Source organism: Grammomys surdaster, unplaced genomic scaffold (genome assembly GCF_004785775.1).
Source record: "Grammomys surdaster isolate TR1022 unplaced genomic scaffold, NIH_TR_1.0 194, whole genome shotgun sequence".
In the NCBI taxonomy this organism is placed as follows: domain Eukaryota; kingdom Metazoa; phylum Chordata; class Mammalia; order Rodentia; family Muridae; genus Grammomys; species Grammomys surdaster.
In genome coordinates, this window is record NW_021604639.1 from 12,007,913 (window position 1) to 12,023,127 (window position 15,215).

The window sequence follows — 15,215 nt, forward strand, 5'->3', positions numbered from 1 at the left end:
TACTTTGTGTGCAAATGCAGGTGTGTGAATGTGTGCAGTCATGACATCAGTCAGTGAGTATCCTGGTATTTAACTCTCTGCCTTATTCCTTAAGGCAGAGCCTCTCACTGAATTTGGATCTAGGCTTGTAGACAGCAAACCCTAATGATTCTTCTGTCCGTACCTTCCAAAGCTCTGAGGTTATAGGTGGACATGGCCATGCCTGGCTTTTTAAGTGGGTGCTGGGATATTTGAACCCAGGTCCCTATACTTGCACAGGAAGAGGCCTTACTCATTGTGCCATCTCTCTGGCTCCTGAGCTATTGGACTTGTAACCAACAGAGGAGCCTGGGTGGAGGGTGCAGGTGTATCTTTGCTACCTTTGGGACTTCTTACAGACCTCTAGTTATTTCAAAATTTAAAAAAGCTTTTAAGAAGTGAGTAACAGTCCTGGACTTTCGAGCAAACAAGTAGCTATGCAGGAGATTGAAAAATACAAATAAAATAAATGCAACTTGGCCAGATAGCCCATGCTATGAGAAGGACCACGGGGTAAGGCAGTCTCCAATCTCCCCTGGGTGGGCAGCTGGAGGAGGATTCCCCAAAAGGAAAAGGGAGTTTAGCTGAAAGGACAGGCACCTCCTGAGAAAATGCTGGCCCTCAGCTTACCAAGCACCCCGTTTCCTGTTACTATTTTGGTAGGTCTAGAGTCAAGCTTAGTTTTTAAAAGCTCCATTTTTTTAAAGTTGTTTTTTCTTAGCAACAATTAATCATATACAAAAGTGGGTTTCATTATGAATTTTTTTCAGACATGTAGATTGATCCCTCCTTTAGTATCTGCAAAAACACCAGGACACAGAGTTACACTCATTGTAGAGAAGAAGCTACACCCATTTAGAAACGAGGTGTGGGAGGCGCTGACCACCCTCCCACCTTCCCTGACCCATCAAGGTTTTCTGACCCCACATCTAACCCTGAGGTAGGTGGATTTCTCATTCTACCTAGCTCTTTGCTAGGTCCTCCTTCTGTTGGATCTGAGCAGATTATTTTTAAGGCCGAGGTTGTTTAGAACCCTGACTCAAATGGAGTCTAGACGTGGAAAGATGTTAGTATGAGTAGCATTCTCTAGAAAACTCAAAAGACCCATTTGTGTGTCTGCATCTGGAAAATACTCTAGGACCAGACTGGATATTGAGCCTTAGGGGAGAAAGCACTTGCTGTCAGCACGCCAGGCTGGGGAAGGACCACCCAAGCAGTGTGTCCCTACCTCCGGAGCAATGTAGTCAGGAGTCCCACAGAAAGTATTTGTCTTCGCATCTCCCAGCATGTTCTCTTTGCACATCCCAAAATCTGCTATTTTGATATGTCCATCTCTGTCTAACAGGATATTATCTAGCTTCAGGTCCCTGAAAAACAAAAACAAAGTGAAGCCTCACTTGAATTAATATAGTTTTGTTAAAGTGTAATTCTCATGGGAGTATGGTAGCTGTGTCATCACAGCTGGACCGGGGAGCATGAGGGGAAAGCTTTGTGGCCACCCGATCCCCTGGACCACGCATGGCTGTTTGGCTGTTCTCGGTTGCTCATTGCCTGCTGTCATTAGCTTCACCCCCTCATATCAGTGGCTCATGCGCAGGGCTTCTCTTGAGGCCCTTGCTGCCCTGGATATCTGGCTTGGGCCAGATACCAAAACAGACTCTCATATCTTCCATACCATTCTGAATACTTGTTGCAACTTAGGGGCTCTGTCCGTATTTCCTATGTGGATATCTCAGTGGGAAAGTGGGTACATCAATGTCCTGTGTAGATGTCCCAGAAAAAGAGCGAATATATCAGTGTTCCATGTCACTGTTCCAGTGTCTGTTCTGACAACAGTATTGCATATACTAAACATTCAATAGCATTTATGGAATCAATTAACAACCAACCGATGGTTATTAGCTGTGAAGCACACTGAGTAACTGCTCTACCTGCTAGCTCCAGTTCTTGTGAGAATATGTTCTTTAGAGAAACACAGTGGGGTCCAGTTATGCTTCAGCAGCTAGATGGAGGCAGATGCCCCTGCAGTTGATGTCTTCCATGTAGGCCAGGTTAGTCATATCTACCCACACGTCACTAATAGTTTTGGTGTGACTGGGAATCCCTAGACATGGCTCAGACTCATGAGAGTGTCTGTTTCTCTCTGTTCTTGCCCACACTTTCATGGTCAAGACACAAGATGCTTGGCAAATCTAATTCTTCTCTTCATTGGAGAATGCTTGTCTTCTGCCTCCTGATCTTTCACTGGAGCTAAACGCACAGCATACCAATGTTATCCCGTTTAGTTCAGGGATAATCTAAATGCATACGCTAACAATTTGGGTTTGTTTAGCTAAGCCATTTGCTATGCCATATTCATGTCATTTTGAGGTTGTCATTTATAGATATGTTTATATAGTTCTAAAGTTTGGCTGACGCTGACGGGAGCCATGTCTAGGGAGTGAGCATCTAGCTGTAAGTCTTTAGAAAAGATCGGAAGAACAACGACCACAATATCCAATACTTCCGCTGGGTTATTTTGCTTATACATATATTTTATCTCATCATTGAATTCTCACAGTAGTCCTTTGATATCAAATTATTATTGTGCGTTATGAGTGTGAGTGTATGTGGTATACGCAGTGGTATGTAGGCACATGTGAGTGCAGGTGCTCACATTTGTATGTGCATGTGTGGAGGAGAGAGGAAGACAGAAGATATCCTGTTCTATCTCTCTCCACATTTTCCCTTCAGATAGAGTTTCTTGCTGTACTTAAAGACAGGCTGGCAACCAGCAAGCCCCAGTGATCCTTCTGTCTCCTCTCCTTCCCTCACTGGGTTTACAAATGCAAGCCGTTATACTTGGCTGTTTTGTGGGAGTGTTGGGGATTTGAACCCAGGTTTGTGAACTTGAGCAGTGAGCACTCCTTCTATCCTGTGAGCCAATTCTTCAACCCCATAAAGTTGTTATTAATATTTTTTTCAGATAAGACAAAAGTTTCTCACAGATGATGTCTGTTTATCCAGACTACATAGCCAGTCAGTGGCCTGGGGTGTAAACCCAGTCTTTTCTACTATTGTCTTTTATACAGAGACCACCTGGTCTTTCTCATCAAACTGGTCTCATGAAATTATACAAGGATGTATTTTAACTGATCTAAAAATAAATGTTCTCTGCCTCTGGCGAGGAAAAACAAGCTTCATGTCAAATTTCGAGTCCAATTTTTTTTTTAAAAAAAGCAGTACAGATGTCTTTGGGACTGTGGGAGAGAGGGTCTGAGAGCTCTACATTGGAATAGAAAGGTCCAGAAAGGGTTTTTTCTTCTTCAAAGCTAGATCTCCATGGAAGTAAAGAATGAAGGCTGAAGACTAGCTAGGTTCTCTGGAGCCAACTAGAGATGCTTTAGAACCCAAAGATCCAGAACATTCTGAGGCAAGTCATTCAACTTACTCTTCACTATGAGACATCAGGACTCAAGAGAAGTGCTTTAGTGTCCAAGACCACTGTCTGTCTCTGTGATGATTTTGTATTAAGCTTAATGAAAAAGTAAGTGGATCCTTTTAGCACATGGTCAATGCTGGAGAAGCCAAGTCACAGTTAGTTTCATGGTGGACCTGCTCAGCCACATTCCTTACTCTTGCTGAGCCTCGAGCCTCATTGCTAACCAATAAACAAGGCCCATGATGCCTCTTGCTTATCTCTTGTGGGATCTACTGAGACGGGCCACGTGAACGAACTTAGAAGTTGCCTCGGATATGTAGGTGAGGTCCAGATCATCATTCCTAAATATAGTCAACTCCTGCTTGGCTCAGATGTTCTCAGAGCTGAGAGCATCTTTTCTTTTAGTGTCTGTACATGTTCCGAGTTGTTGATTTTATATTACATCCAAACTAGGACTGAGAGCATCTTTTAAGATGCTGCTGTTTCGGTTAGGGGCCCCACTAGATGGTGCTGAATGATGAGCATCTACCTGCTTCTCCCTGTCTCCTCTCATTGTTCTGTTCTGTGATATCCAACCGAGGGCTCGTAACCAGCTCATTTAGCTTTGCCCCATAGGAGGGGGTAAGTGGCTCTAAGAGCTAACTGGCCCTTTCCTTCATGTGTGTGTGGTGGTGGTGGTGGTGGGGTAAGTGTGTGTGTGGAAGGTTTCTCTGCAGGTCACTCTATTTGAAAATATCTCCCTCATTAAAAAAAAAAAAACTACCAGAAGATAAGATATTTTTGTTGTTGGGGTGCTATCAGTTCTGAGAAGGACTTCTCTTGCCTCTCCTTTTAAAATTGGAATCATATTTATTTGGAATTTTTAGAATGCAGTGACTCTATCTTTTCATGTAATTCTTTATTTATTTATATAATCTTAGAGTTGGGAATTCCACATATTTTCTGTTCATTATTATCTTCTACCAGGAACTATAGATTAGTGCCTGCTCATCAGTTCATGATACTGGCTGCAGAGTAGTTAATGGTGCCTACCCCACTACATATATGTTCACACACACACACACACACCCCTTAAAAAGGAAGTGTATTCTTAAAGAGTGTCCTTAAGGAGACTGGCTTCCCCATACATGTTTAGGTCAGCAGTTTTGTCATGCTGCACAGAGAGACCATCCTCACCAGGACACATCTGGAAATAGATACTTATTTCTCATTATGTTATTGTTTTTTTTTTTCAGATAGCAGGACCATACTCCATAAACACCAAAGCTTCAATGTTGACCAAGCCTCTATATTGCTTCCAGTTTGCAAAAAGCCAAATGCAAGACAATGGATGTTCTAATGGTGACTCCAGGTCATGACTGTCCAAGAACAGGCCCTTGTTGGTTTCTGGCCGTTCAGTCAACTCCTTCCCAGACCCCTTTCCTTCTTTTTCCCATTCCCCTTCATCTATAGTGAGTCTGGAAGGCAGACATGTAACTTTTGAGGGTTTTATGTTAAATCAGGTCAACTGTGCTTGGGGAAGTGAGGACTGAAATGCAATAGCATCCCTCTGAGAGCTCTGACAGCAGAGGGCAAAATAATCTTGTGCAGGGGAGAAGGTTTGAGTTCGTGAAAGAGGGTAGTGGAGGTGTGGAGGCGGTCTGTGTGCTTCTTGAGGCTTCAGTCGTGAGTTTTTATAGATGTTATGTGAACTTTCCAGAAAGAGCTTCCTTTTCCAACCAAAGAGGAAACATTACATAAGTATGTTTAGGTGACCCAAAATGGAAGCAAGAGGTACAAAGGGGAAAAATGATGGAGAAAGCAGAATAAGGTTGTCAGAGATGAATAATGGCTGGAGGAGGAGAGGGAAAGCCACAGGAAGGACAAGAATAAGGGCCAGAAAAAAGGGGGACATGAGACCAGAGCCATCTGGCTTCCGGGAGCAGATGTCACAGTTGGAAGGGTTCTGGGTAGAGACTTTTCTCCTAGGACATTTTCACATCATTCAACTGCAGTAATTAAATTAACTGGGTTGTGAAGCAAAGTCAGACAAAGCCCGGTTTACCTATAGACAATTCCTTTGGAATGAAGGAACTGTAGACCAAGGATGATCTCAGCAGCATAAAACCTGTAAGAGAGACAGCCAAGACATAGTGTGAGGATAGGAACAGCAGGGTAAAACCCCCAAGCCTTGTGACAATTTATGTGTATTCATCTAAGCGGCACACACACACGCACACACACACACACACACTTTGGCTTAATTCCAGTAAAGATGATGTTGTCCACTCTACACTTAACACAAGGGCTCAAGCAGCCCAGAAAGCATAAAATAACGAGTTTGTGTCTTCAGTTAACATCTTCTGAGCCTGCTGTTTACTCATCATTTAAGGTGTAACACACATATTATCATAAAACCCAGGCAAACATGAAATGTAATAAATAGCACAGTGTTGTAGGAAAATAACTTCCTCTTTCATTTTAAATTCTGCCTGGAGCCCAAGGCGCTGTATGCCTGGCCATTCCCAACATATCTGGCTGGAATGTTTTCATATTAATGACGTTAAACACGGGCCAGAGCTATAGCCTGAGAGGTGAAGAAAAGGATATTAGAAGATAAAAGATGATAAGCCGGCCCTCATCTTCAGTGGTGACAGGCTTAAAGGAAATGAGTTTAAGTCTCTCCAGTAGGATTAAGTCAGACATAGGGCAGAGTTTCCCGGAAGTGAAATATGCTGGGACCCAGGAAGAATGCATCCCCCCAGAAAGCATTTAGGACACAATAGGCAGACAGGCAGCAGGTGTTCAAGTTAGCTTTATGCTTTGTAGAACCCTCAGGGACAGAATGGTTTGTTTCTAACACACACACACACACACACACACACACACACAGAGACACATACAGACAGAGACAGACACACACACACCACACATACACACACACACACAGATACAGACACAATGCAGACACACATAGAGACACACACATACAGAGATACACAGACACACACAGACACAGAGAGACAGAGAGAGACACACACACCACACACACATCACACACACATGCAGACACACACACAGAGACAGACACAGACACACAGATACACACACAGAGATACATAGACAAACACAGACAGAGACAGATACACACACATACATAGATACACACATACACACACATATACACACAGACAGACAGACACTCACTCACTCATGTGTCAGTGTGCAATGCCTAGTGATTTCTGTGCAATCCTGCAGAAACATGATAAAGATAATCTCAGGTGCTTGGCTGAAGGTACCTGAAGACAATGGGAGTGGTCAGTGCTCCCTTCTAGAGCGGATAAAACAGCCACGTTGCTGGGTTTTGGCAGCAGCCCATGGACCAAGTCCACATATCAAGTTCTACATGTCAGAAGCTAATCTATGGGAGTCTGGGGTAGGACTCAGTTCCTGAGGCACTCCCATGCTTATTTTTACTTGTATGCCACTGTGGGTTTGTCAGGAGGGAAGCAGGACCCATGGCTAAGGGAAGAACAGCACCTGGAGGTGAGCTGTGGGACCCAGCCATGGTCCTACCAGGGAAACAGCTGGCTCTGTATCTCTTGCATCTCTGGTTACTTGATGCTAGAGAAGGTGATGATGTATTCTCAAATACAGGAAGGGCTAAATGCTTTGTAACTTTCCACTGAGCTTCCCCATGGCAGGCTGCAGCTCAGTTCTACCCTTAGGACCACCAGAATATCTGCGTTCCTTTTCTCTGCTCTTTTCAAAGGATACATGGTTGCATCAGCGCTCAAAGGATACATAGTTGCATCTGTGCTCAATGAGTTACAGCTCTCTGTATTGGAGGGGCTTTCTATGGACTGATGTAGTCATTTGTAGCACATGAAACAAAGGGTGGATTTCAGTTTCACAAAATGGAAAACTCTTGGCTTGTTTGACACTGTTCCCAAGGGTTTATCTTGTTCTGGGACTTACACATGCCAAGAAAGAAGGTAAGAAAAATAACACCAGGGGGCTAAGAGTGTGAGTGTGTGGTTTAGAATGCTTGGTACTCTTTCAGAGGACCCAGGTTCAAATCCCAGCATCCAAGTCAGGTGGTTCATAATTGCCTGTATCTCCAGTTCCAGGGGACCTGACACCTTCTTCTGGACTCTGAGGGTACTACGTACACATGTGTACATAGACAGATTCAAGCCCACACACAATCCTTAAAAGTAAATAAAAAAAGACCATCTGAAAAAAATGATCTGTAGGTGCTGGGTTCATATAAACCAAAGAATACAGAATGTTCAAAATCCCAAGTAGAGTACTTACGTGGCTCTGGAAAGATCAAATTTGTGGCAACTTTGGATGTGGTACATTAAGTCTCCTCCATTGAGATACTCCATCACAAAAAAGAGATTTTCCTAAGGTAAAAACAACCAACATCAATTTTTTTAAAGCAAAGATAGAAAGAAAGAAAGAAAGAAGGAAAGAAAGAAAGAAAGAAAGAAAGAAAGGAAGAAAGAAAGGAAGAAAGGAAGAAAGAAAGGAAAGTTGACTTTTTGAAGATAATGTTAAAGGAAACAATTTTATCACGAAATTTCTAGTGAAAAGACTGTCAAAATACTTGAGCTGAACTGTATTTTTGAACCCCAGGGTGTGTGAGGAATCCCCATGGGAGGATGGTTAACTCACTAAGCCCCTTGTATGTTGTGATCCAGCTGATGGGTTGGATTTTACTGCTGATCAGTGGACAGTTGTGGAGCGCTTAGCAGATGTGGATTATACACTTGCTCGAAGAGACAATGCATAGGATGGTATCTGCTCCTCTTAGTCCAGGAATAGATCACCGGGCCCTCCATGTTGTATGAGGCTCAGCCAACAGTCACTGAGTATGTCCTAAGGGTGATAGCCCAGATCTTCCATCAAAGAGTCCTCAGCCTTGTCCTCAAGTTTCATATTACTCTCATGTTCCTACATCACTCGTGGTAAAAGTAGCCATAGTTTTTGAGCATGTAGCTCCTAGCTCAGGATACTCTGCCCGGCATTAGAAATATGACACTCATGAGAAGTACTCAGCAGAAAGCCTGGGTAATTCTCAGGTCATAGGTGACAGTACAGAATATCAGAGGTCTCATATTCCTACCAGTTCATGTTCCACAAACAGTATGAGACACCATTTCTTCAAGAAAAATAGTCACAGCTCTCTGAACGCCCTGACTGCTTAAGAGTGTTTAAGAGCCACAGAGTTACTAACCTGTGAAGTGTGGAGACAGTGAGTTTGTGCACGAATTTGCACTTAACCTCATCTGAGTGACTTTTTAAAAAAGCAGAATTAACTTTAGGTCTGGAGTTGAGATTAATCGGGGTGTTGAGGCAGACAAAATTCAATGAGTTCTGGCCTCGTGGTGACATTCAATTGCTGCCAGCTGCACTGAAGTCACAAGTCCCCAGAACAAGCAAAGGTAAATATGGCAATTATCTTGATAATTCAAGTAAAGCCAAGTATCTACCTGCTTCTTCCAAAGTTGATGCAGATGTAATTTCTAGACTCAACTACCACACACACACACACACACACACACACACACACACACACACTTTTTTGGTGCACAAGCCAGAATTGTCAACTGAATCACTGTAATTTGGCTCTGACATTTCAAACATGACTTGAGAGTGGCCATTTCTCTCATCCGGAGGCTCCTGTATTTGTCTGGTACTCCTTTCACCCCTATGATTATTAATGTTTGCAGAGCTTCCAACCTTTACCAGTAGAGTTCACTCAAAACTCCACTGGCCTTGAATAAGCCAGAACACTGACATCTTCCTTTCACATGGATGATTAAAATCACATGATGGGGGATACGGCTCAGTTGGTAAAGTCCTTGCCTTGTGAGCACACAGACCCCAGTTCAAATGCCAGCACCCATATAAAAGATCCAGTTATGGTGGTATGCATGTGTAATACTAGTGCCAAGGAAGTAGACGTATGGATTGCTGGGGTTTCTGGGTCAGCCAGACTAGTTTATTTGGTGAGTCCCAGGTCCTAGTGACAGACTTGTATCAAAAAGCATGGAAGACAGATCCTGAGGAATGACACAGGATGACTCCTAGCCTCCACAGGGATGTGCACACTTATACACACACACACACACACACACACACACACACACACACACACACATATACACCTACCATACATAAATGTAATTGGTAAGACCATCTGTAAAAATACCGAGGGGATGGTTCGTTTGTATTGTCAGGATACAGATGGGACCCTGCAGTGTTTTTCTTGGATTTCACAGTTGAGACATAGTTATACACTGTCACAATTTATTTACTTCAACCTTGGAAACAGTGGATAAGAGAAACTAGAGGGAAAAAAATGTAACTCCATCCTGTTGGAACAACATTTTTTTTGTATATTGTGTGAAGGTTGTCTTTCTATTATTCAATTGTTGATTTCTGTACCAGCAGAGAGCTGGCTACTGGGGGGATTCTGGTATTCGTATGGCTCATCACCTGCCTTAGTATTTTATAAACACACACCTTCCTCATTGTTGATTGGTTTAATAAAGAGTTGCTGGCCAGTGACTAGGCAGAAAAGGGAAGGCAGGACTTTCAGTCTGAGGGAGGGGGTCTCTGGGAGAAGAAGCTAAGGCACGAAATTTGCCTATGGGATATGGAACTGGGTGGACATATCCAGCCTGAGAGAGAAGTACAGAACTTGCCACATGGTGGGTTGTGAGCCAGGATAATAGGACTAAGCTAAGCGAGCTAGCTGGAAGGTAGCCTAAGCTAAGGCCTAAGCATTAATAAAAATTAATGAGTCTCTGTCATTAATTACACCACTGGTAGGTCCAGAAAGTCCCATTATACCATCCCACATATTCCATACACTATTCTTTTGACAGGGGCTCCATGAAAGTTTGGGGTCTAAAGGAGGGCCTATCACTGTCTTCTTGGATCATTCAACCTAGCTCAGTCTGGACTTTCCCAGTTGGCACGGCTTTCTGTAGCAACCCTGAAGGGGTCCAGGTCAGCTGGACCTGCCTTGTCTTGAGCAAACTGTTTTGTTCCTCTGGTCTGTCTCTGGGTCTTTTCTTTTTTGACATCGAGTTTTGGAGTGTGGTTGAGGCTGGCCTTAACAGCCTACTACAAGCAATTGTGAGTGTGTCCAGCACCACCAGATATCCCTGAAGAACCAGATCTGAATAAGGATCAACCAAACCAGTTTGGTCTGGGCTATGTGCTTTTTGCCATCAACTTTTGACTTTGTCCTATAAGATCCTAGAGCTACTACTAGCACTCTGAAGACAGAACTTTGAATCCCAGTGTAGTGACACACACCTGTAATTCCAACACGTGGGAGACTAAGGCAGAGGATCACAGAAAATAGCCTGGGTTCTGGAGTGAATTCAAAGTCAGTAAGAAATACATTAGAACTACATGGGGTTTGGAGTTCAGGGATCTCATCTTTGAGCATAGATAGCTTTAAAAAAATTTAATCACATGACTGAAATATACATATAGGGCTGGAGAGATGGCTCAGTGGTTAAAGTGCAGTGAATGCTCTTCCAGAAGTCCTGAGTTCAATTCCCAGCAACCACATGGTGGCTGACCACCATTTGTAGTGGGACCCTGTGCCCTCTTCTGGTGGGTCTGAAGACAGTGACAGTGTATTCACATACATAAAATAAGTAAATAAATCTTTATAAAAGAAATTATATACAAATAACTTTCATTAGGGGCCAGGGAAGGAGGGCTCAGAAAGTGACTTCTGGCTGTCCTGGACCACTTCAGGGTTGCTATCAAAAGCTCTGCCAACTAGAAAAGTGCAGGCTGAGGTAGATAGAGCCATCCAAGAGGAAGAGGCTCAGGGTAACTGATAGAGCATGGGCTTTGTCATGTTTCAGAGCTGAGTTCGAATCACCTTTATTTACAGAGGGAGCTCACTAACCTTTCCTGGGCTTCATTTTGTTTCTAAAATCAGGGCCCTTGTACATCATAGGATTGTCCTGAGTGTGAAATGAAAGGGTTATTTGTAGAAAGTGAACTTAAAGCTAGCACTTAGATGAACCGAGTAACAGGTAGCTGTAGTCATTGTAAGAAAATGAGTGAAATTAGTCAATATTAACAAACATAAGCAAATGCTTTTTCAAGAAAGAGTGAACAGCCCTGCCTCGGCTCTTGAAAGAAAGAAGAAACCAGAATTGGATTTTCATCTCCTAGGCTGTTCTCTTGGCTTTGCTTTCCAGCTGAGAGAAAGCACAAAGGAGCTCTGAGATGGAATTTGGGCTGGGTTCACTTTACGCGGCTCTTGCTCTACCTTAGCTGGTACGAAGGGTCTTTCCAGGTGGGCAGGAGCTGAAGTTTTAACGGGATGAGGAATGAGACGTTACAGCTCTGCTCCACCTTTAGTGCTCATGGTGGTGTAGAACACCAGGAGTTCTAGTATCTGAGCCCTGACCAGCCTGCTGCTACCCAGCTGAATGATGAGTCCCCACAAACCCAGGGCTTCAGTGAGACCTATCTGTGAGAACCTTGGCTAAACTTTTTATGTATTTTTCCTTTCCTTGGGGAAAAGATGAAGTTAATAGAGAGCACCCACTTAGCACATTGTACTAGGATCTATGCAGCACTTCTAGGTAATCTGCATTAATGGAAGGACACCAAGCTTGTAACTCCCAGCGATTCGACTGCCCGGAAAAAACCGCATACTTGATGTGTAATTAAGGGAAAGAGAGGAACAATCTTTTGGATGTCCTTCAAGCAATGGGTCATACAGCTAGTTTCCTTAAGGAGTACCATGTTTCCAAAAGAGAGATGGAGCAAAGGGTGGAGACACACACACACACACACTATGTAAAAATCCCTCTCTGCTCAATTTGCTCCCCACAGGAGGTAGCACACTCCAGTTCTCAGCACCACTGTTAGTATCAGGTTGAACACTGGTTGGCAGGCAGCATTCCTGCAGGGCTTTCTACCGAAGCCACGCTCCTCAGAACACATGTCTTGAATGTCCTTCCACGCCACACTGGTTTTTAACAGAACAAGAAAATGCCATGGTGTTCCCATCGCTGTGTTTGATTTCCTTGGTGCATTGAAAATGAGAATGTATTTATGGGTTGGAACATGGGTGCACAGACATGAAGACCAGAGAATACATACAAAATCATATGTGGCATGTATGTAGTCTCAAAAGATGGGAGAATTCCAAGATGCTCTCAGGCTGGCTAGCCTGGCCTATGCAGCCATGACACCGGGACCAACATTTGAGGTTTTCTTCTGACCCGCATTCCACACATACACCAACAAATATATTAATTATACCCTTGAAAATTATTGAAATATACACTTTGAGTACCCTTAAAAATTAGAAATAACCTAGCAGCTTTGCTGAAAATTTTATGCGTCTCTGTGCAAAGGATCACATTACCCACAGCTTCTACAAATCTTTCTCCTTAGCTGGAGAGAAGATGTGCTGTCACTGGTGAGTGTGTGTGTGTGTGTGTGTGTCTGTGTGTGTCTGTGTGTGTGTCTGTGTGTGGGGCGTCTCACATCCAGATTTCTTTGTGCTCATCTTCTTTGTAAAATCCATACAAAAATTTAGCTGTGAAAGAGCTTATGTATATAAAAAGTTTTAATAATTTCAGCAGCTTTCTGCCTTTCTCTGTCCCTTCAGAGTTGGAGATTACCATGCTGGCTCATTTTTTTTTTAATAAAGTGTTTTTTTGGGTTTTTGTTGTTGTTGTTGTTGTTTTTTTAATAAACCCACTCAGGGCTCAAACTTGGGCCCTCATGCTTGTAAGGCAAATACTTTACCTGCGCCCCATTCTGAACTAATTTTAACCCATTCATTGTCTTTAGTATCTTCTTTTGTGACTTCCACTATTTTTTACTGTTCTGGTTTACTCTTTTTTTTTTTCTTTCATTGTCAGTACAGTGAGGGCTCCTTTGGTGTTAGAAGAGGTAAAGATTCCCTCAGCTGCTGACCTCCACAGAGAAGGCGTCTTTAAGTCTACTTCCTAAAGAGGAAAGACTCATGTCATCTTGCAGGGCAAGGTTTTATGTGAGAATTAAAAGGGAGAAATGCCCCTTCCATGGTTGCAGCTCAGGAGTGGGAAAGGGGAGGGGCTTTGTGTTTCATTGTGGATCACAAAGTCAGGGCTGCTCGCTCCAGCACACAATGGAGAGGAGCCTATGGTTGAGTAACATGATGTGTCAGGGTGAGGCTACGGTCCCATGTTAACAACTCCATGATGTCTTCCGAGGTTCAGTCCAGACTTCGAAGTGTGTGTCTAAACCCTGTATTAGTGTTGACCAATCAGTGTTTAGACCCGCTGGTATTGTAAGAGATCGGAGCAATTTAGGATTTCTTCATCGTTTCTTTGAAACAGGTCTTACTATGTGGTCCTGTCACAGTTTTCCGAGTGCTGGAATTACAGGATTCTGTTACCTCATCAAGCTCTTTCTTTCATTTTTAATTTATCCAACTACAAATTGAGATGTCTTATGAAACAAGGTTTATTTCCGTTTTTTGTAAATATGTAACATAAAAGACCTAACAGAAAATCCTTTGTATAATTCAATATATAAAGGTGCAGTGTGTGTGTGTGTGTGTGTGTGTGTGTGTGTGTGTGTGTACACGCATGCATGGACGTGCACATGCAAGGGAGGAAGAGAGAGATGGCTCTTTACAAACTAGCAAGCACATTTATCGTGGGCTGTTTATATTTTTACTGTAAACTTTAATTAGTAGAATTCACCGCCTTTGTAGATTTATTTAGTGTGAGTCAGAAATAACTGGTCTGAATTTCTAGAGGTTGGTACCTTGCAATGGGGACTTGGGCTCAGTTGTATTTACTGGCTTAATTGTCCCGTGGGGTCTTCTTGCATTAACTAACCAATTATTTTCCTTTGCAATCAAAGTACAACTAAAACTCCTTTCATGCATTTTAAAAGGGGTTTCCTTGGTGTGCTTACTCTCTGAGGAGAGGCACTGCAGCAGCATCCTGGCTGCCTTGTGGGCTGACCTTCAGTGAGTTCCTTATTCCTCTGGGAGCCTCCAATCCCCTGTCTATAAAATATGGACATTAATAATGCCTACTTCATAGGCTGCTAGGAACAGCAAATGAGCTCAAATATATAATGTGCCCAGAACACGAGTGACACATTGTAAGCGCTCTATAAATGTCAGATGTCTTCATGTTTATTATTGCAGTTATTAAATATAATCCCCACATGTTCACACATTGAGAACGAATGTCCCAGGAACAGGCTGGATTTTTACCATAGATGGTAAGTTGTCTGACACAGGGGTTTGATATGAAAATATCCCCTTTTGTTGACTATTTAAAATTATTAAAATTATCACTGAAACTGCAAAAACATTGGGTGTAACACACCTTGTAATCTCAGCACTCATAAGGCTAAATAAATAAGGCTGCCATGACTTCAAGGCCTTATACAATAATCAATAGACAATTCATTCATACTTCAATGAAGAAGGTTCAGCATGAAGCTGACTTATTGATAAATTCACGCAGCTATTCGAATTCTGACATGGAAACAGACATGTTACTTGAAGCCAGTAAGATGTGGTCTCTCCCATCTCATCCAAGTCAAAGATCTTATTACATTGAAGGTGATCAAAAGAAAACATGGCCCAATACAAAGTGTAGAGTAATCTGTTGGATGTAAAAATACTATCTTTGAAAAATATTTGGAGGGCTGGGGATAAAGTATTTGCCCCTCTTGCATGAAGCCCTGGGTTCAATACAAGCAGGGAATAAACCAGATGTGTGTTAAC

The 15,215-nt window shown here is 42.8% G+C and overlaps 1 protein-coding gene across 6 annotated transcripts in view; it reads right to left on the minus strand.

Moving 5' to 3' along the window:
* The window catches only part of Prkcq (protein kinase C theta), a 130,415-nt gene that overhangs the window by 15,559 nt on the left and 99,641 nt on the right, over positions 1-15,215 (minus strand). For all 6 annotated transcript variants that reach the window (XM_028769844.1, XM_028769841.1, XM_028769842.1 and 3 more), the window contains 3 exons: positions 7,736-7,827; positions 5,484-5,546; positions 1,247-1,385 (listed from right to left, as the gene is read on the minus strand). In XM_028769844.1, coding sequence (XP_028625677.1) covers positions 1,247-1,385; positions 5,484-5,546; positions 7,736-7,827 — 294 coding nt within the window. The remainder of the gene's footprint in view (positions 1-1,246; positions 1,386-5,483; positions 5,547-7,735; positions 7,828-15,215) is intronic.